Genomic DNA, 20,435 nt, shown 5'->3' on the forward strand with positions numbered 1-20,435 from the left:
TGATATAGTAGTATCAATTAATTGTATCGAAATAAATACTACTCTATAAAAGTTCTGCGCTTTTCGAAACTCGGATTTGCATTTGTATTTTCAACAAAAGAGATTCATTCATCATGATCTTTACTATCTAAAATCTGGTGATGGAGAGATAAATTCATCATCGGCTTGGACTCACTCTTATACTATATTAGAAATGAGTTACGCATCCCTTAAAATACATTATAAGGGAGAGGGTTATTCATACTTTTATAGGTGAATTAGGATGTTACCAATACGATGTGTAGAATTTTAACAAATATGGTTATTAAGTACTCATTAGAAGAAGAGTACTTCTCCATACTTATATTTTATCTCAATATTTTAAGCCTTAGCACTTTTTGCTCTTTTGCTCTTGCTTCTATTATCTGGCGATGATCTCGATTATATTTCCTTAGTTTCTATCTTAAGCACTTTTGCTTTATTTCGGATAGTAACTAATACTCTATTAATTTCAGTATACACTTTATTTTATTTATATTAACAAATAAAAGCTGTTTTAAGAATATTAAGATGACTTCGCAGGGCTGGGCCTAGTGTGCTAGTGAGCCTAAAATGGGCTGGGCTTAGACAAGAAAGTTACGTATCTCTATAAATTTATACTTCTATTTTCTTTTTATGTAATTTATTCCCCTATCTGTTTACTTTTAATCTTCAATCACACAAGTAAACTTAGCCTATTTTCCCTGAAAAAGAAGAAAATAACTTTTTTAATCTCTTTTGTAAAGATAAATGAAGATCCACTCAAAGTACTACTATAAATTTTCACTTTTGTATAAAGAAAGAACAAAGAAAATGATAATGCAACTTGCTTCCCTCAAAAAAAGCATAAAGCCAATTTCATTGCATTTTAGATTTAAACAACAAAACATTCACTCAAATTCCCAAACTCCTATCTTTTATGTACAATCCCACCACTTTTAGAATTCAACATACTTAACCATCAAAAAAAAAAAAGTTTACTAGTATTAATATTTTTCTAAATTTTAAGGAGTCAACGGGAACAAAGTCAGCAAAACAGGCGCCGCCGCCTTCGCCGGCACGTCCCTCTCCTCCTCGGACAGCGGCGACTCAGTCCTAACTCGCTCCGCTTCCGCCCCGAACGGCGTCACGGGCCCCTTCACCGCGGGCGAGTTCCCGGCCGATCTCGTGCCAGCTCTGACGATCTCGAGATCGCCCAACGACTGCTTTCTCCTCTCTTGAAGCTTGAATTGCACACCCGCCTTCGGCCGGAGCTTGTGGGCCCCGCCACCCGGCGCCGCCCCGGTCAGCCTCTGGACCAGCTCTTTGAAGGTGGCGGCGTCCGCTTGTATGAAACCAACCTCTCTTTGCTTCTCCATGTTGTTGTGTGTGTGTGTGTGTGTTTTGTATTGAAGAATTTAGTGTTGATATAAATGATTATTGAAGATGACTTTGGGTATTATATATTGCATGGGAAACGGACCGTGTAAGAATTGCGCGTTAAGAACTTGTCGTCTGAGTACTTGGAAGACTGTTGTGGAAATTTGAGCTTAATTAGTCAAACTTCAAGAAATTTGTTTTGGAATTTTTCTCCTTGGTGTTTTCTAACTACATCAGTATGATTGGCAGCCTACACATTTATTTATCATCTAAAGGAATTAGTATACTTATTACTAGGACAAAAAGGACTAAAAGAAGAATCAAAGGAAAATAAAAATAATGAATTTGTGATTGTTTGGTTCAACAAAGAAATAGTATTAAATTTTGCTTCATGTTAAAATATCTGCTTTACCCCTATTTAGTTTATAAATTTTGTAAACTTGATGATATATGTATAATGGGATATTTATAAATATTACTTTTGATTTCGCTACGTAGATGTTATTTTAAGTTGACAACTCTACTAAAGGTCAAGCTGAAGTTGGTAACGTGACGACTTCATAAATCATAATCATATAAAAACTGGTTATGAAAACTAGAATTAAGTGTGAAAACATGAAAAAAATTTACATAAGCAACGACTTTGCATTGAACAAATTCATATTTTCACATGAAATGTTTACCGTTAACGGTTGAGAAAGGAGAATCACTCAGTTGCTTTGGACAATTGCAGAAAACAACATTTGGTTTATATCGCCGGAGTCCGGCTCTTCCTCCTCTGCAAAATATGACAAGTTATTGCACATTCAAATTTTAGAGGCATCAAATATCACTAATATCACATCTGCACATAAGATTGCACGAAAAAAGCACTCTGATAAGATCAAACCTACCCTATCATATTGCAAGCTCATGCAAACTGCACTTTCCTCCATCTCATAACCACATTACTTTTAAATAGATAGTTTAGCTTTATGAAAATTGCACCTTACGATATCACGGTAAGGAGTACGCAGATAGATCTTAAACAGTTGCATATGTTACAAAAACTTGGTTTTGTACACTACAGTTCCGGCCTATCCACCTCAATATTATCAATGGTCAGTTCGTTGCACAAAGTTTGATGAAAACGCGCAAATTACCATATTAACTACGTGTCTCAGTTCAGATTCTTATAAGACTGGGGATGATTTTCTCCAACAAATGCTATAACAAAGGCACACTCAACAAGCAATAGTGCAAACAAACAAGTTACCTTTTCTAGATTTGACTTGAACTGCCCACTCATCGATAACCTGGACATCATGAGACAAACAAATTAGATACAAGCCAATTTTTTTTTTATGAAGACCTCACGAGAAAACACCAAGAAGGTATTTCTCTATCTTGGCAAACAGAAACCATTGTAGCAAAACTACGTTATGCTGCAAAACAAAATGACCTAAAAGTCCTAAACCCCTGCCACTTCTATTTTGGTTGCTCTGTTGGCACATGGTAAAGAGTCTTCAATTAGAGCAGTTACCCCTTCAATTAGAATCTAACTAACAGCGTCCACAGACAAATGCAAATACCTGATTGAAGCTCTCATAAGCATCATCATCTGCATCTCCAGTGAGAGGAACACCAGTGGAGCTTTGTAACTTATGCAGCATTGTCCTATTCCCCACTAAGACAGTTCTAGCTATATCAATCAGATCCTGCACTCCAAAAGCTTGCATAAATACTCACTCAAGGCAGATGGAATATTGAACACTATAAATTTTTTCAAATCGAATTATCATGGTTAAGATTATTAAGGACTAAATTGCAAAGGCTCCATTTTGGTGAAACAGGAGGAACAATATAGCCTACATAACACTACAAGATCCAAATATCCACTCAATTAATAGCAAATCATTGTTGTGCAGTACTTCTACTAGTTATACAATAAAAATTTACATAATTCGATAACTAAATTTACAAAGTAAAATCACATGAAAAATAAAATACATTCACTGTCTAAGCACAATTTCCATTAGACGATGTTTCATCTCTTCATCTTTTGGGGTTAAATGATCTTTCGCTAACAATGTGTTCAACAAAATCTGATTCATCTTCATAGCCTTTCGTTGTTCTTTTTTAAGCTCCAAGTCGATTCTCGCATTTCCTAGTTTGTTTATTGCTTCAGCTTCACTGTCTATAATGAGTCTTAATGCGCGAATTTCTACAGCAACTTCATTAGTAGGTAAAGATTCTGATGCATTAGTTGGAGTTTTAAGATGGGGAATAGTTGAACAATCAATACTTGGTGTTTCTACATTGGAAGGTTCAGGATAATCCCCATTTTCAGAAGTCCTTGATCTTTTGGAGCTGCCACCACTTTCTTGAAAAGCCCCTTCTTCATATATGGGACATGGTTGTGAAAACTCTTGAGATGTTAAGTCCTCTTTGGGATGTTTACTCATAACTTCATTAAGTACAACTAAAGTCCTTGATCTTTTGGAGTTGCCACCACTTTCTTCAAAAGCCCCTTCAGATATAGGACGTAGTTGTGAAAAATCTTGAGATGTTAAGTCCCACTTGGGATGTTTACACATAACTTCATTAAACACAACCAAATCCTGAAACTTGCTACCACCTACTTCATAAATTGCATGAGCTTCTATCTCAACATCCGCCAAGCTCATTCCTATCTTTTTCCGAACATATGCTTCCTTGTAAGCTGCCATCCACTTTTTTCCATTTGCATTAAGCCGTTTCCAACGACACTTCATCGATTCAATGTTTCTTTCGTTGAGTTCTTCCAAATTGTTTGCTCGAGCTTCTTGATACAGATTATGCACTCGCCCCCACAAAGAAAAACCCATTTGCTTTCCACATACTTTATCATTACTAGCAGTACACCAAGATGACATAAGGGCTATATCTTCTTTCACACACCAAACTTTTTTTGCCCCCTTTTGATTTGTGTCTGACTGTTGGACATCACATACCAAATCACAAGAAATGTTTTGTGATGGTAGAACCTGAGATGTGAACTTGGTTCAGATTCTGAGAAATCCTTGGGTTTTGATAATTTTATCAATCTCGGTGATGCTATGAGTTTGGAAAATATTTCTAGTCTAGCTCAAAACTGTTCAATCTATCGTACACGACCCCTAAAAGTATCACCCTAAGCACCTATTAACGTATTTAAGGATAATGTAATTTGAAACATTGATGGAAAAAAACGAAAGAAAAGAATACACACTGTCAGATTACAGAATAGACGATATCTATTTCCTCCGGTTCCAAATGGCCAAATCTTCGTAGCTCCCCCACCCCCCAAACCAAAAGAGGTAAATTTCCATTTTTAGAAATGGGATTGTTTGTGGACATCCCAAAATGGCAAAATGGGACTATTTTTCGTGGACGGAGGTAGTATTATCTATCTAAACTAATCCTATTATTATCCATCTAACATAATCCTTAAGAGATTATTTACTTTGAGTATAGGATGTATTGAAATATAATCCAAGCTAATTGTTTACCGATTACTTTGATAGATTGATTAATTTTTAACTTGTTTGATCCTCTTAACCTTCAAATACTCAATTCTATATTTTAGGATCTACCTAGGAGTATTACTCTTACAGAAAGTAAACGGCCCTAAATGTAAATCCCCCTTAACAGTAATATTATGAATAACAAGATTCAAAGCAATCCACATTTCTTCACCTGTTTCGCAGCAAGAAGCTCGCGGCACTCGTCTTTCAGTGACGACATTTCTTCTTCTATCTTTTTCAGCCTTTCCACCAGCTTCATCGGATTTGCCTGTCGAAAAACAACCAAAGTAGAGAGGAGAAGAAATTAGTACCCCATAACTTCAAAAGCTCAAGGTGCAATTAGTTAGATACGAAATTGTAATCCAATTTTGCTCCAAAATGACAGAATATAAAATTGAGGGTCTGAGAGTTGAGAGATGGGAAAACAGGAGCAATAAATGGATAGAGTACGTGATCGGGGTAAACTTGCTGGAACTCTTTGTGGAGCTTGTTCTGCACTGCGGAAAGATCGCGATTGGCCTTGGTGAACAGGTTTAGAAGTCCATCCACAGCTTGGTTGTGCTCCATTTTCACCCCTCTCTCTTCTCTCTTCTCTCCTCTCTGGGATTTAGGGATTTGAATTTTGGAATTGAGCCATTATAGTTTTTATGATTGGATTGACGAATTTACCCTTCATCCAATAATATGTTTCGTTATTTTGAGAATATAAAAAAATATTTCGGAAGAGGGTATTTCGGTAATCAACTAAAAACAGAAATTTATAAATCGGATGCGGCTCTGAGGGTTTGCTTCTTCAAGCTTCCGTGAAAGCTGCAATGGCGATTACTCAAGAGTTCGACTGCAATTCGAAAACTCCGGTATGCATGATTTCGGTATTATACTTATGGTTTTTGATGATCGAACTATAATGTCTGTCGATGGATTGCATTTGAATATGCCTTGACCTTGCAAATTATGTGCGCTTCCAATCCGTGCTTTTCTCGGAATTTTTTTTACTTTTTTTTATCGTGTAACTAGAGTTAATCATCAGCTCAATGCAGAAATTGTCATTTCAATATCCGATTTGCTTTCCGAAGCACATGAGTTGGTCTTAATTAGGACTTGTTTTTCTCTGATTACTGTTACTAAGCTGCTTTTCTATTGGTGAAACTCTCTTCTGTTGTGGTGGCAATGTATTAGTCTCCTTTGATGTGGATTAGCATAAGTAAGCTCTCTTTTGAGCAGGTGGTGTCTATATATTTTGCATTGCTTCAATGATATACGGATCATGGATTCATGTAAGATTTCAGGATCTTGAAAATCTAACAGATCACTGTTTTATCAGTTGGAAGAATCAATCCAACATTGCGGTGGAGAAGTAGCAGATCCTCAACATAGGAAATATGATGGTAGTTCAAGTCCTTTTATCTATAGAGTGGCATGTTCTCTTTAAGGATTAAGATGCCTGATTTGCCGTGATGTTAAATTAAACTTTCAGGTCCTTCAACGAGACGCGAGGCTATCACGAAGAATATTTTTGTAGACCAAAGAGGAAGCAGAATTAAAAACAGAAAATCTGATAGACTAAATGATATTGAGGTGTGTAATTTATTATGCATGGATGTGTTTAGCTGACCTGGAAATTATCAACGAAATATTGTCTTCCGTCTATATTTTGTCTCATATTTATTTTGTAGTTATATTTGTGAAAGTTTGTGACTTTAAGGAACTAGAGAAAAGAATGAGATCTGATCTGATATCTCTTCCGGGGCTTCTAGCAGAAATGGCATTATCTACTACTCTAATAATGAAGTTTTACTTTTTAAGAACAAAATTTTGAAGAGATGTGGTGGTGGAGATTTGTGTCTCGGTGCAGTTTTTGTTTGGAATAGAGTTCCTCTATTCTCTATCAGTAATAAGCTGATTCTTTTTAGTAAGCACTAAGCAGACCACATGAGTTGCAGCCTGATGTGTTTTGAACTTGGCTAAGATTAGTGCCTATTGGCACATCTCGTGAACATCATCTTAGAGCAGAGATATACTTTACTTTTTTTAAAACATAGAACAAACAAGTATTTCAGATTTGCAGTGATTTATCAAAGCAATATTATTAGCTTGTATACTGCTGTTATGACGAGAATCCCATCTTTCCAAATTTTCCTTCCTATATGTTGAAGCCTGGGCTCATAAATTAGTGGTCACTATATTGAATTTTGGTATGCTATTTAAAATTTCTGAGTTAGTTCCACTTCCAGTATATCATTAAAATTATTTTTGTACTTTCCAGATTGTTGGATACCTTAATACCAAGGAGGAGATCCACCGCAAAAGGATTTTATGGGAAGCAATGAATGAAAAAAATATAAAGGTGTTATCTTGTTAAGTACTTTCACAATACTAGCTTTCGACAAGTAGTTCTTTCTGATTACTTGTGATGGGTTGAACATACAGGCCAAGAAACAGAAAGTACCTGCTGAAACAAAGAAGAGTGGCGCTGTCAAGAAAGCTACTAAAACCACTGAGAAAATGGAGCCTAAGGTTCGACAAATGGAGCCTAAGGTTTCTACTTTTCTTAGTTACTATTAAATCTGCTTCATTTCTTGGAATAGTATTCAACCATTGCATTATGCTAAACATCGATTCATTAGAATTTGTGTATGATGTTGTTGTCTTTTTCTGCAAATACATAGTATTGCTTATCCGTTATCTATCAACTTCTAACTTGATTCTATACTTGCAGAAGCATAGTTCGAGGATCAACTATGATGCTTTGAAATCTCTGGGTGGTGATTTCGTAAGTATTGCATGACACATATTTTCTCTAAGATTTCATCCCTGAGTTTGTCATGCTGCAACATACTATATCACATTTGGTTGGTATCATTTGTGCAGCAGGAAAGATGTGAATCGGGCGAGTCAAGCAAGGCAGATTCACCAAAGCAATCAAAGGAGAGTTGGTACGAAGATGATCGGAGTGATGATGAGATTTTCGGAGGTGATGAAGAAGAAGATGAGAGCCATTACCAGTACCAAGATGAAGATTTATTCGATGATTTTGATACTTGAAAATCAAATGAATTTTTGATCCTACAGTAGACATAGAGAGTTATAGAGCATCTTCATACTATGTTAACTGAATCTATTAGAAATACATGTTTGTGTGACATTCCAATATGCTTACATTGTGACACATATATAAAAAGTTTTAAAACGTATTTGACATAAATAATCAATCAAACTATCAAAGTGGCAGCAACCAGCAAGTGTGTTTAGTCAAGACTCAAGCATACATTTTCAAATAATTCAAGTGTGTTTAGTCAAGTATACATTTTCCCAGCTTTTGAATCAATTTTGCGATACAAGAAGGAAAAAAAAGATACTAGCAAGCAAATTACATTACAAAACTCCTATTTTACATTGGTACTTAAGTTTGAAATTTATATAAATAAAACAAAGGCTTTATTTGTGTTTCATTTTAATACAGTATCTTATTTATGTTGCCATTAATATCTTTGCTTATGTGAATTGCGAAATATAAAATGTTTCATCATTATTTTATGATGGTGCTAAAAATTCTTTCATTGTTTTATGTAGATATAAATAAATTTATTATTTTTTCATGTTTTGAACTATTAAAATAATGACTGTTTTAAATTAAAACGTGTATTGAACTTTTTTGTCAATTAGTATGTAAGTTTTAAATATTTTGTAGTAATAATATGAAACAAATGATTTTAGAAACACGTAAGTTTGAAAATAAGCGGTGTAGCTGAGAAAGAAAGTTGTTGTTCCGTTGAAGACTTGAGTGTCCGTTGTTGTGTGGCCATAAACAATGCACCAACTCAGCAAGTTACTCATCTTCTACAATGTTCATTTCTCCCTAACACTGTAACCTCAATCAAATTCATCCTCTCCCGCAAATGGCTCTTCTACAGTTGCCGCCAATTCTGGCTGCTGCTGCTCTTCCATCGCACTTGGAGAAACTCCCCAGAACAAACGCGAGGATAACATTGTCCACTACTCAAACCCCCTCGAATCCCCGCCACCATCAACTGAAGAGGAATCGCCACAAATTGAGCGCAGTCGCCGAGGGAATCGCAGCTGCGGCGGGCGATGAGAGCGTGATTCAGGAAGATGAAGCTGTGGAGCACAAGGAATCATCGGCGAGATACGATTGGACCGAGGAATGGTATCCGCTGTACCTCACCAATCAAGTGCCCGACGATGCGCCGCTAGGGCTCACAGTGTTCGACAAGCAGGTTGTGCTGTTCAAGGACGGCGATGGAGTAATTAGGTGTTACGAAGATCGTTGCCCCCACAGGTTTCTTCTCCTATCTGGAATTTAGGTGGAATGGAAGGATTTTTTTGTTGAATATGTCAAATTTGAGTTGGATCTTGTTGATATGGATGCAGTTGTTATAGCGATTAATTAGTGAGTGTGATGATTTCAGAATGTCTGCACTACTTTCTAAATAATGAGTTAATGTGCAGATTATTGAGGTTAATTAAGGTGAGATTAATGGATGTAGTTAGAATTATAGTTTTAGTGTAGATGTGTTTAATTGACTGATTGTGATGCATAATATAGCTGTTATTATATGCAATTTTTGAAGGTTAGCAAAGCTGTCTGAGGGCCAATTATATGATGGAAGATTGGAGTGTTTGTACCATGGCTGGCAGTTTGAAGGAAATGGTAAATGTGTGAAGATACCTCAGGTCTATTGTTATCTACAATAGTTCTTAAAGTTGAAGATGTTCAAGAAGTTTTAAGGTGAATGATTTTATCAATATTGACTAGATATGGTTTTCTCGACAGCTCTCAGCAGGTGCGAAAATCCCTGCATCGGCTTGTGTGAGGACTTACGAGATCAAGGATTCACAAGGCGTGATATGGATTTGGATGTCGCACAAGACTCCTCCTAATATTGAAAAGATCCCTTGGTTTGAGAATTTTGATAGACCTGGTTTTCGAGATGTTTCAACCATCCATGAGCTCCCGTATGATCATTCCATCCTTTTAGAGAACCTCATGGATCCTGCTCATGTTCCTATCTCACACGACAGAACGGATTGGACAGCTAAAAGGGAGGATGCCACTGCTCTATTTTTTGAGGTGGTGGAAAGAACTGATCGAGGCTTTGCAGGCCATTGGGGTAGAGAGAAAGATCGGTCAATTCCAGACTACATACCGAACTTTCTGAGGTTTGAGGCGCCTTGTGTGCTTCAGAACAACCGGGAAATTGTTGACAAGAATGGTGAGAGGAACTACTTCACGGGGCTGTTTCTATGCAGGCCATCTGGACAGGGGAAGTCAATGCTTATAGTCAGGTTTGGGAATACAAGACAGCCACCACCCATGTTGAAACTGTTTCCTCGATGGTACTTCCATCAGAATGCTTGTAAGGTATTCGAGCAAGATATGGGCTTCCTTTCATCTCAGAACGAAATCCTTATGAAGGAGAAAGTTCCAACAAGGAAGCTTTACATCAATTTGAGGTCATCAGATGTTTGGGTGGCTGAGTACAGGAAATGGATGGATAAAGTGGGGCATGGGATGCCTTACTACTTTGGGCATAGCTCGATTTCTCTGCCAGAAATTCCAGCAGTAGTTGAGCATGCTCCGGCTGGATTCGTTGCCAATTTCTCAGCCTCTCAGCCAGCTAAGGGTGGGATTGGGACAATGGAAGCACCAAACCCTGCCAACAGATACTTTCGGCATGTGGTCCATTGCAAGGGGTGCATGAGCGTCGTGAAATCTTCTCATTCGTGGAAGAACGCTCTATCCGTTGCTGCTGCCGTATCCACGACATTGGCAATTCTTGTTTCCGCAAGGCAGTGGAAGGTGCTGTTCCTGCTCTCGACTGCAGTTCTGTTGGCCGGGGTACAAATCTGTTCAACTATCATTGCAATGAACACAACCAACTTCATCAGAACGCATAGAAGGATGTGATTCAGGAGAGTAAATTATAAGTTTTCATTTCTTACAAATTTTAGGTGTGCTGTATTGATTTCTCAGTGGCTCAGGATTTGCTCATTCCTGGGTAAGTATGTATTGGTTTTACATCTGTATGCTAGGTTAAAATTTCTGTTACATAAAACATGTTTGTTTGCAATACAGGTTCATGCAAAAATTATTTGAACGTTACTTTTTCGGCACCAAACATAAAAACTGTAGTAGATAAAAAACTAAGTTGACCAAGAACAGTTTATCGGAAGCTGGAATCTTTCATGTTCAATGCTCTTGGGTCTAGCAGTATGATGATCTTCATTTATGTATTTGCCGACATTGTACTAAATATATATACAGTATCACTCCAACTCCCACCTACCTGCACTCGTTCAATTCCTCTCTCTTTACTCTTCAACCAAGAGAGAGAGAGAGGAGCAGATATTGAATTGATGCAGAGAAGAAGAGCATTTACTGACTGTTTGTCACTGTTCCAATTTTCAAAACCTGCCTCAACCATCTCCAGAATAAATGCAGAGGTATAATAAATAGACATAGTTACTTCCACTCATGGCACGTGACTTCTTTCTCTATTAAGGGAATACAACCAAAAGCAGGTAGCAGAAAGCTCAGCACAGAAGATATCCATTCTTGTCAAACTAAGAAATGGATTATGCATACAAATTGCTGATGCTTTATTCTGCTCTCACTCTGTGCCTCCTTCCATTCTCTTCTTGCTCGACTCCCTCTGTTGGTTTCTATGCAGGTTCGTGCCCTGCCGCTGAAATCATTGTGAAGAACACAGTGAGATCAGCTTCTGATTTGGATCCCACGATCCCCGGGAAGCTCCTCCGCTTGCTCTTCCACGATTGCTTCGTCGAGGTTACTCCTACCTCACTCTTTTCTACTTGAGATTGCATGGTTTAAATGTTCAATCACCATTACTTTAACAGGGCTGTGATGCTTCCATACTACTACAAGGAAATGGGACGGAGAGAAGCGATCCTGGAAACACGTCCGTTGACGGATTCGCTGTGATAGACTCAGCAAAGAGATTGCTTGAAATCTTCTGCCCCGAAACAGTTTCTTGTGCCGACATTCTTGCACTAGCTGCTAGAGATGCAGTTGAATATGTATGTGCATTCATTCCTCAAATGAAATTCTACAAGCAAATTTTGAATTCCATTTTTTTATAGTTTCGATTTGAATCAAGTTTGCTGTTGCAGACTGGGGGACCAAGTGTGCAGATTCCGACAGGAAGGAGAGATGGCAGGATTTCAGCAGCTGCAAATGTGAGACCAAACATCGTAGACACAAGCTTCACATTAGATGAGATGGCTAAGCTCTTCTTTGCCAAGGGTTTATCTATGGATGACCTCGTTACTCTCTCAGGTATTCGAATTGCCTGTCTGTCCTAATCAGATGTACTTAGCTATAAGACATCGGACTTCATGTTACTGTTTCAGATTATGCCTTATTCTTTTAGTATAGTTCCCCTAAGCCATTAAAACAGTTAAATGATGGTTTAATAATGAAGCTATTATGTTTACTAACTTTAGTTGATAAAGTAATTATCCGCACACATTATTAGTTAGCTTGAGATTTATTACATTCATTTTTCGCCAAACACCATCAACCTGTCAAAGTATCAGGCCGGGCCGGGCTGGGCCCAGGCCTGATGAGGGATTTGAGCCGTCTGCTGAAAAGTGGGGTCTTGCAGATATAGCAGCATATTTTATATGGGTCAGCCCGAGCACATGTGCCGAATGGATTATCTGGGTTGGCCCGAATCCATGTTGGGTCAAAAATGTATAACCCAAATGCAAGAAGTGCTTCTATTGAATGTCCTAATGATTAATAGTCTATGCCTTGCAGGGGGTCACACGATTGGAAAATCACATTGCAGCTCATTCAACGACCGGTTCAAGCTCGACCCGAATGGAAATGTTACAGTGATCGATTCATCCCTGGACCAGCAGTACGCAGTCCAGCTAACGAAAATGTGCCCTGCCGGTGCTAGGGATGATTCGATCACTGTGAATAACGACCCAAGCACACCATTTCAGTTCGACAACCAGTACTACAAGATACTGTTGGAGCACAAGGGGCTTTTCCAGTCTGATTCTGCACTGGTAAATGATAACAGAACGATGAACAAAGTGGTGGAATTTGCTAACAGCCAAGATGGTTTCTTTGAGAGTTGGGCTGTTTCTTTCTTGAAACTTTCCGTCATTGGGGTTAAGACCGGGGATGAGGGTGAAATTCGACAATCTTGTTCGATGCCTAATCGATGATCGGATTATCACCTCTGTGCGTTTCTCCTGCGCTATTAACAGTTCATTTGTATATACAATGATGTGCTTTGTTAGTGATAATATTTTAAATATTACTATAATGTTTATTTTTATAAAAATGATAGGTCATACAAGGATTAATGGTTTCAACTTGATCATCATATAGGTAGGAAGATAAATGTCATGTAATGCAAGTCAAAAATGTGGATGGCAATTCAAAAACAATTATATATGTCATCTAATTTATACTAATATTATATGATTCAGGGAATCTTATTACTATTTCTTTGCGCTCATGATTGAACTTATCATAACCTTTAATGATTTTGCTACTTTTATCTAAAGTCTTGAAATTTATTAATTTTTGGGTGAGTTAATAATTGTATAAGAAATTAATGACAGCAGCAGAACTTGCTTATATTATTGTGTTGCTGCTCTGTTAATCAGAAAATTCCAAATATGAATTATTGGAATAAAGCATTTTATTCTGTTTATCTCATGTTTGTAATTGCTTGATTTGTGGTTGACCTGATGAAAATTGAAACTGAATTACTAAGTTTTGAAATTTAGACTTGAGATTTTGTTTGATAATGATAGATTTGAAGTTCTAAAAAACCATCATTCTAAAAGTTTTTCTTCATCTTCATTCTTTTTTTTGAGTTATGATATGTTCTAATAACATAGTACTAGTAGTATCATATATGAAATCAGACTCAAGCAAATATTTTGCTGAATTTGTTATTCTCACAAATCACATCATGTATAACTGTAATAACAACTTGCAATTTTACATGTTGATTGCTTAAGTACTCCTATTAATTTTCTTTACTCCCTCCTTCCCACATAATTTGGGATAATTTGACCGGGCACGAATTTTAAGAAATGTAACGAAAAGTGAATTGAAAAAGTTGGTAGAATATGAGGTCCACTACCAAAAATGGTAAAAGTGAAATTGGTCGAATTATTTGGAACGAACCAAAATGGAATACTGGGTCAAATTATGTGCGACGGAGGGAGTAATTTTTTTTAATTTTCTGTGGGAGACATTGACGTGAAGGGTAGCTTATAATTGACATCCCCATCATTTTGACTTGTGATGTACATTTTCATACCTAATCTCAATAATTAATACTATGAAAGTTTGTATATCAACAGGTAAAGGCCACCAATGAATGTTTCCAGTGCAGATGTGACTATTTTGGATTCATCAATATTTCAAACAGCAAAAATTACTCTAATTTCATTGCCCTCAATTGAGTCCATGTTATACTTGGCACCATGTACATTGAATATTCTCATAAGTATACATTTCGAAGTGGTATAAGTTATAAATTTCAGAAGTTCATAGCAATTCGTCACAACAACCCACCCAAAAATAAAAAGAAATTTTATTTTTTATAAAATACCTAGAAATGATTAATGAATTTCCGACGTGGCCCACCAATGAACCAAGATTCCATGGGATTTACAATGATGTTTCATTGGAGATTCCACTATATACAGTGACATTCACACCAATAGCATTATTTATTTTGATTATTAGATAATTGACTAATGTGGGGTGGCATCCAATTTACAAAGTGTCGGGGGGAACATCACCAATTATGTAGATAAGCATATAGTAATAGATTTGATCGATCATGCATATAGATGTTTCTCCCTAATTAAATATTTCATGTTCCCCTAAAGAAGATTAATCATGAACCTAAAATGGCGTTTGGGTGAGATTATTTTTTACCTCTTCACTTATAATCTCAATTGTTTGAACACTAGCTTTGCTTAATTTAGAAATTTTGAAATGTTACATCTTGTAATATAGCCACTTAATTTGCAGTCCTGGTTAGGAAGCCCTCCACTAAATTCTTGAGTTGGGGAACAGATAACGAAACTATTTCACTATAATATTATAATATTGTATCAGAGCTAGAGTAAAAATAAATAAATAATAGGCTGGTTTTAGTTGGTTGGGTCACCACACTAAAAATAAATACGTTGACTTTAGACCCATGAGAGTCTTGACTTGATTGAGTGTTAGGAAGCTTCTGAATTTATATTAAATCTAGAAATAAATTAAGGGGTTTTTTTGGGTGACTTTTGGATTCTATAATATTTAGGAGTTTATAAGTAGTGAAAGTACATGAATAATTGAGTTAACTAGCTAAAGAGAGTAGCATTAGTTAGATTGAGAAATTTGGGAGAGAAAATGAAAGAGATCTACGAAATTATAAGGTTATGTACATTAAAATACTTTATAAATCATAATAAAATCATTTTTATTGTTATTTACAACTATAAGTTTAGAAAACAAATTGGGGTCAAGGAACTTATCTTTTTAAAATCTTAAAAGATATTGTACGTAAGAGCTTATTAATAGTTTAAGGAACTTTAAACACATTTCGATGTTCAATAATAGTCTTTTTTTTTCATTCCTTTTGCATCACTACTTTAATAATAGCGTGTAAGGGCCGGCAACAATGTACTCCCTCCGTCCTAAGATAAGTGACCTACTTCTTTTGGACACGAGATTTAAGGAATGATATTTAAATAAGTTAAAGTGGAGAGGGTAAAGTATGAGAGAGGAAAAGTAGAGGAGAGAAGAGAGAATAAAGTAGGTGGAGAATAAAGTAAAAGAGATGATTTTTTGCTAAAAATAGAAATAGGTCACTTGTAGTGGGACATCCCAAAAAGGAATACGAGTCACTTATCTTGAGACGGAGGGAGTAGATGATAAGATGATTAATATATAGGAAAATATTATTCTCTAATGTCCTTACTTTATTTAAGGATAATTATTAATTTATTTTAATATATATGTATATGTAAGACATGTATGTTTGTTAAAAAGTTTCTCAGCTTGGGTACATATCGATATTTTTTTATTTAGTTTGAAAATATGTAACTTTTTATGTGCTCATCAGTCATCATTAATAATCAATACGGCTAAAACATATTTGGACATATGTTGTTAACTTGTAACGAACCATCAAAATATTTATGGAATACTTTATCTCAATATTCACAAAGCAACACTAAAGTCATAGTCATGCACATGCTATATTAAATGATATTCAAGGAAGAGAACAAAGAAAGAGACTATTCAATTTGTACGAACTAGCATACTAAAATTAATTAGGATGATTAGGATGTGTGGGGTTAATTACCTTTCCTTTTGTCATGCACATGTCATGCTAATCTCTTCATTTTTCGATTTAGTTTTTATTTATTATTATTATTATTATTATCATCACAACTCTATTTTTGTATACTGACTAAACCGAACTATGATTCTATTTCGAATAATTTGCTCGTCCTTAATATTAATAGTTTGGTTTAATTCATTTGACCCCTGATTACTCATTTTGCTGTATAATGTATGTATATTTTCTTCATTGTTCATTTATAACATTTCTTAGTCCAAAACGTAGCATATATAGACCAATGTATTGGGCCTCTAGATATCAGAATAATTACATAGTGATTGGTGATACTTAAACAAATGAAATTAGTCATACTCAATTAATTAAGCATTAAAAGTGTAGGGTTAGGCCTATATTCACTTAAAAGTAGGTATAATTTTCCCTTAACATCACACTTCTCTCTAACTCCAACTCATGATTACTCGTTTACTAAGTCAATTCATAATATAAGGCCCACTTATATCATTTGTTGATTAAATATTAATCTAGTAGTAGAGTGTAAAAATGAAATAACAAAACATGAATGATGAATGATGGATCCTTCCAATGAGAAAAGAATAATATTTAGCAATTGGGTGGTGTGGATTCTTGAAATCCTATTTATGAGTATAAATATATCCAAGATGATGGAAGCCTATTGTTCACAACTCATATCAAACAAAAATCACTCATGGCCACTCCACATTTCTTTTCCACCTTCATCAAATCCTCTTCCCTTTTCTTGCTTCTTGTTTCATGTTTTTTAGATCAAACCCATGCTTTTCAACCCAAATATACTAAGATTCAAGACTCTTTCCACACTATTCAAATTAGCTCCCTTTTTCCATCCTCTGTTTGCAGTCCTCCCAAAGGTAACAATTCTCTCTCTTTCTCTCTTGCCTTTGCATTTAAAAGAAGTTAATTTTCTTCTTCTTTTTCCAGCCTCTGTTTGAGCTGTCCAGATGAAACATGAAAGGGTTATGACCAATTTTATTCTTAGATTTATTGTTAAGAAACTTACTTATAATGATGTCACTATTAAGATGAAATTATATGAATATAAAGAATCCAACATGATAAGGTTGAATCATTAGTTCAATTAATCAACTTTATAATTTTTCTGTCATCTTTGAATTAATCACAAAGCTTATGATATGCTGAAAAGGTAACAAAACTTTTATATATTTGTCATTTTCCAACTGTGAGAATATGTGGTCTTTCTTCTTTCGACATGCAACGATATAATGAGATTAAATATAGTACTATATGTTTTTTTTAAAATATGCACCAAGTCATTTTCAAATATTTAACTACCAAAAAGGAAGTGGGCAGTAATCCTTTTGGTAGCATGGTCCAAGAGCAATAATGTTAGCATAAAAAAAGTTGAAAATGTTCGGTTTTGGCATAATGTTTGGATTTATGGCCACCATAATTCTTCATTTAGATATTGAATCATTTTGTTAGAAGCAAATATCAAGTGGTTAACAGCTATTTTTAAATTAAACTTTTGGCTTTACGTGGACAATTCAATTAGTGACCTTGTCTTGTTTTGCTGAGTGTTTTTTGTGTGTTTGGGCTATTAAGTCACATAATAGTAATAATTTAGCTACGAAAATATAATTAATAGTAATTTCTTGTATCTGGATTACTGCTAATAATGTTAGCAATATTTTATTTTGTCTTCTCATATGAACAGCAGTTATATACTACTAGTATGGATTACATTTTGTTTATAATCATTTCACACTGTCACACACATCCACCAATGAGTTATGCTCCGCTGTCATGAATAGAAATTCTTACTAAATCATTAGACTTTATTTAATTTAATTTGAATAACACATTCAAAAATATTAGACAGTCATATAATTGGCCGAATCCAGCCCAATTGTTACAAAACCTAATCCTCCACTCAAAACCAATTAACTGGATCCCACAATCCAACCAATTCCACACCAAACGTAGTACTTTCGCAATTTACAAAAATTGGTCTTTATCCATCCTATTAAATACTTGTATTAAAATTTAGAAAATAAACTAATTGAAACCACACTTTCATGAAAGTAGTTAAAGTGTCAATTTTATTACGGAGAGCATTTATAGACGTATATAATGACTCGTGTGCCTATATGTAGTTTGAGATTAATATTTCTCTTTTAGTGTTTTAGTGTTACTTTTTTCGTGGCCTAACTTGTCAAATTGCAAGTGCGAATTAAAGAATTTTAACCCACTCATGTCTTGCAATAGAGCTAATTCTTCAATCTATTGCAAATGTGTGTTTGTTATGAAAATTCATGTAATTTGATGACATAAGTACATATTAATTTGAATAATCAGATTTGATCAAGAAGAGACCATCCACGCTAGAAGTTTTTCATCGGCACGGCCCGTGTTCTAAACTCAGCCAGGACGAAGCCGGCGCTATGCCATCGCTAAAGGACATCCTCTCTCATGATCAATCCCGAGTCGAGTCAATCCACGCCCGCACCAACCCAACCATAGCCACAGACAAAGTCAAGGACAAAAAAGTCAACCTCCCTGTACAGCCGGGTAGCTCCCTAGGCTCCGGAAACTACCTCGTTTCTGTGGGCCTAGGCGTCCCCAAGAAAACCCTCTCCCTCATTTTTGACACTGGGAGCGACCTAACATGGACCCAGTGCCAGCCATGCGCTCGATCCTGCTATAAACAACAAGACCCAATATTCGACCCTAAAACTTCGACCTCCTACTCTAACATATCGTGCACGTCCACGGCGTGCTCCCAGCTCACCACTGCCACAGGCAACAACCCCGGTTGCAATGCCGGGACGTGCATCTACGGCATCCAGTACGGCGACCAGTCGTTCTCGGTAGGGTTTTTCAGCAAGGACACCCTCACCATCGCTAAAGACGTATTCCCAAACTTCCAATTCGGTTGCGGCCAAAACAACCAAGGGCTCTTCGGCCGAACCGCCGGGCTAATTGGCCTCGGCCGGGACCCGCTCTCGATCATATCCCAGACCGCGACGAGGTACGGGAAGTACTTCTCCTACTGCCTCCCGTCGAAGTCGAGCTCCACCGGCCACCTCACCCTCGGCAAGGCCCGAAGCCCCGGAAAGGGCGTGCGGTTCACGCCGTTCGACTCCACGAAGGGCTCCTCGTTCTACTTCATCACCATCGCCTCCATCTCCGTCGGCGGCCAGCCGCTCCCGATAGGGCAGGCCGTCTTCACGACGGGCGGCACGATCATCGACTCCGGCACGGTGATCACGCGGCTGCCGCCGGCGGCGTACACCGCCCTGAGCGCGGCGTTCAAGCAGGGGATGAAGAATTACCCGGCGGCGCCGGCGTACTCGATCCTGGACACGTGCTTCGACTTCTCCAACTACACGACCATCACCATCCCCACCGTGTCGTTCGCATTCGGCGGCGGAGTGAAGGTCGACCTCATCCCGTCGGGGATTCTGATCTCGGTCAGCTCCACGGAGGCGTGCCTTGCCTTCGCCGGAAACGGAGACGCCGCGGACACCGGAATCTTCGGAAACACGCAGCAATTGACGTTTGAAGTGGTGTATGATGTCGCCGGAGGGAAGCTGGGATTCGGTGCGGCTGGATGTTGATTCATACTAGTTTCTTACATTAAAAAAAAAAACATGATTTTTCTACAAAGAAAGGAAATATGTTAGTGTGATATCAATATGTATATGATATGATTTCAGAAATTTTAAATAAAAAATTTGTCTTTCAAGAAACAGAGGTGAATTGTTGGAGTGATTGTCAAATTGAATTTGACAATTTGTGATGCACGATGCTCAATTACAATTTTGAACGGCATTTTTCAATGTTTTGCACGTATCCATGTCGCTTATTTCGTTAGGAGGTGTGAATATGTTTGTGTTTTTCACATTGAAAACTTTAATTTGACAACAGAGGAATGGTGATGTATGAAGCTAAAGCTCATTATTTACAAAACAAGTCTTTCGCACAAAATGCAAAATTAAATTCAATTTATAGTACATGAGCCAATAATGCATTCATGGAGATGTATATGTTGCATAATAGGAGTAATTGGTCATGGTCTAAGCCAAGAATATGTGTACATTATCATTATTGATTGTGACATGCATATTTTGGGATGTGAATGGAATTTCGAATAAAC

The 20,435-nt window shown here is 36.8% G+C and overlaps 6 protein-coding genes across 7 annotated transcripts; 4 read left to right on the forward strand and 2 right to left on the reverse strand.

The window, feature by feature from the left end:
- Window positions 1–848: 848 nt before the first annotated feature.
- LOC125215875 (spindle/kinetochore-associated protein) lies at window positions 849–5,519 on the reverse strand. Of its 2 annotated transcripts, XM_048117453.2 has the most exons (5): window positions 5,352–5,513; window positions 5,074–5,169; window positions 2,949–3,074; window positions 2,633–2,672; window positions 849–2,155 (listed from the first exon to the last, which is right to left on the reverse strand). In XM_048117453.2, exons 1-5 carry the CDS (start codon window positions 5,466–5,468, stop codon window positions 2,088–2,090), a joined length of 447 nt encoding a protein of 148 aa, XP_047973410.1. In that variant the 5' UTR covers window positions 5,469–5,513; the 3' UTR covers window positions 849–2,087. The 2 variants fall into 2 exon arrangements, with proteins under 2 accessions (XP_047973410.1, XP_047973409.1); XM_048117452.2 differs by lacking the exons at window positions 849–2,155; window positions 2,633–2,672; window positions 2,949–3,074 and adding an exon at window positions 3,240–4,382 and having other exon boundaries at window positions 5,352–5,519.
- On the reverse strand, window positions 1,023–1,376 carry LOC125215080 (uncharacterized). Its single transcript, XM_048116388.1, has one exon. It carries the CDS (start codon window positions 1,374–1,376, stop codon window positions 1,023–1,025), a length of 354 nt encoding a protein of 117 aa, XP_047972345.1.
- Window positions 5,520–5,682: 163 nt separating the features above from the next.
- On the forward strand, window positions 5,683–8,054 carry LOC125215876 (uncharacterized). Its single transcript, XM_048117456.2, has 7 exons — window positions 5,683–5,758; window positions 6,226–6,289; window positions 6,379–6,479; window positions 7,168–7,248; window positions 7,332–7,418; window positions 7,621–7,674; window positions 7,773–8,054. The coding sequence occupies exons 1-7, from the start codon at window positions 5,717–5,719 to the stop codon at window positions 7,944–7,946; spliced, it is 603 nt and encodes a 200-aa protein (XP_047973413.1). The 5' UTR covers window positions 5,683–5,716; the 3' UTR covers window positions 7,947–8,054.
- A 602-nt stretch (window positions 8,055–8,656) lies between these two features.
- Window positions 8,657–10,995, forward strand: LOC125213609 (protein TIC 55, chloroplastic-like). Its single transcript, XM_048114253.2, has 3 exons — window positions 8,657–9,201; window positions 9,494–9,596; window positions 9,697–10,995. The coding sequence occupies exons 1-3, from the start codon at window positions 8,801–8,803 to the stop codon at window positions 10,828–10,830; spliced, it is 1,638 nt and encodes a 545-aa protein (XP_047970210.1). The 5' UTR covers window positions 8,657–8,800; the 3' UTR covers window positions 10,831–10,995.
- Window positions 10,996–11,141: 146 nt separating this feature from the next.
- Window positions 11,142–13,216, forward strand: LOC125213611 (peroxidase 18-like). Its single transcript, XM_048114255.2, has 4 exons — window positions 11,142–11,709; window positions 11,781–11,960; window positions 12,054–12,219; window positions 12,703–13,216. The coding sequence occupies exons 1-4, from the start codon at window positions 11,494–11,496 to the stop codon at window positions 13,119–13,121; spliced, it is 981 nt and encodes a 326-aa protein (XP_047970212.1). The 5' UTR covers window positions 11,142–11,493; the 3' UTR covers window positions 13,122–13,216.
- Window positions 13,217–16,946: 3,730 nt separating this feature from the next.
- LOC125216695 (aspartyl protease family protein At5g10770-like) lies at window positions 16,947–20,028 on the forward strand. The gene is made up of 2 exons (XM_048118455.2): window positions 16,947–17,169; window positions 18,635–20,028. Exons 1-2 carry the CDS (start codon window positions 16,989–16,991, stop codon window positions 19,894–19,896), a joined length of 1,443 nt encoding a protein of 480 aa, XP_047974412.1. The 5' UTR covers window positions 16,947–16,988; the 3' UTR covers window positions 19,897–20,028.
- Window positions 20,029–20,435: the final 407 nt, after the last annotated feature.

Source organism: Salvia hispanica, chromosome 3, assembly GCF_029641045.1.
Source record: "Salvia hispanica isolate PSC_SH4W2 chromosome 3, Shi_PSC_v1, whole genome shotgun sequence".
In the NCBI taxonomy this organism is placed as follows: Eukaryota; Viridiplantae; Streptophyta; class Magnoliopsida; order Lamiales; family Lamiaceae; genus Salvia; species Salvia hispanica.

What these genes read in the sequence shown, in the direction of transcription:
- LOC125213611 (XM_048114255.2), top strand. Translation starts at nt 11,494, where the DNA reads ATGGATTATGCATACAAATTGCTGATGCTTTATTCTGCTCTCACTCTG. An exon ending in CTAGAGATGCAGTTGAATAT is followed by an intron (nt 11,961 to 12,053) that starts GTATGTGCATTC and finishes TTGCTGTTGCAG; the next exon opens with ACTGGGGGACCAAGTGTGCA. An exon ending in TGACCTCGTTACTCTCTCAG is followed by an intron (nt 12,220 to 12,702) that starts GTATTCGAATTG and finishes TATGCCTTGCAG; the next exon opens with GGGGTCACACGATTGGAAAA.
- LOC125215875 (XM_048117452.2), bottom strand. Translation starts at nt 5,468, where the DNA reads ATGGAGCACAACCAAGCTGTGGATGGACTTCTAAACCTGTTCACCAAG. An exon ending in AGCAAGTTTACCCCGATCAC is followed by an intron (nt 5,170 to 5,351) that starts GTACTCTATCCA and finishes GTTTTTCGACAG; the next exon opens with GCAAATCCGATGAAGCTGGT. An exon ending in AGCTTCTTGCTGCGAAACAG is followed by an intron (nt 4,383 to 5,073) that starts GTGAAGAAATGT and finishes TTCACATCTCAG; the next exon opens with GTTCTACCATCACAAAACAT.
- LOC125215080 (XM_048116388.1), bottom strand. Translation starts at nt 1,376, where the DNA reads ATGGAGAAGCAAAGAGAGGTTGGTTTCATACAAGCGGACGCCGCCACC.
- LOC125216695 (XM_048118455.2), top strand. Translation starts at nt 16,989, where the DNA reads ATGGCCACTCCACATTTCTTTTCCACCTTCATCAAATCCTCTTCCCTT. An exon ending in TGTTTGCAGTCCTCCCAAAG is followed by an intron (nt 17,170 to 18,634) that starts GTAACAATTCTC and finishes TTGAATAATCAG; the next exon opens with ATTTGATCAAGAAGAGACCA.
- LOC125213609 (XM_048114253.2), top strand. Translation starts at nt 8,801, where the DNA reads ATGGCTCTTCTACAGTTGCCGCCAATTCTGGCTGCTGCTGCTCTTCCA. An exon ending in GAAGATCGTTGCCCCCACAG is followed by an intron (nt 9,202 to 9,493) that starts GTTTCTTCTCCT and finishes CAATTTTTGAAG; the next exon opens with GTTAGCAAAGCTGTCTGAGG. An exon ending in AATGTGTGAAGATACCTCAG is followed by an intron (nt 9,597 to 9,696) that starts GTCTATTGTTAT and finishes TTTTCTCGACAG; the next exon opens with CTCTCAGCAGGTGCGAAAAT.
- LOC125215876 (XM_048117456.2), top strand. Translation starts at nt 5,717, where the DNA reads ATGGCGATTACTCAAGAGTTCGACTGCAATTCGAAAACTCCG. An exon ending in TCAACATAGGAAATATGATG is followed by an intron (nt 6,290 to 6,378) that starts GTAGTTCAAGTC and finishes TTAAACTTTCAG; the next exon opens with GTCCTTCAACGAGACGCGAG. An exon ending in TGAATGAAAAAAATATAAAG is followed by an intron (nt 7,249 to 7,331) that starts GTGTTATCTTGT and finishes TTGAACATACAG; the next exon opens with GCCAAGAAACAGAAAGTACC.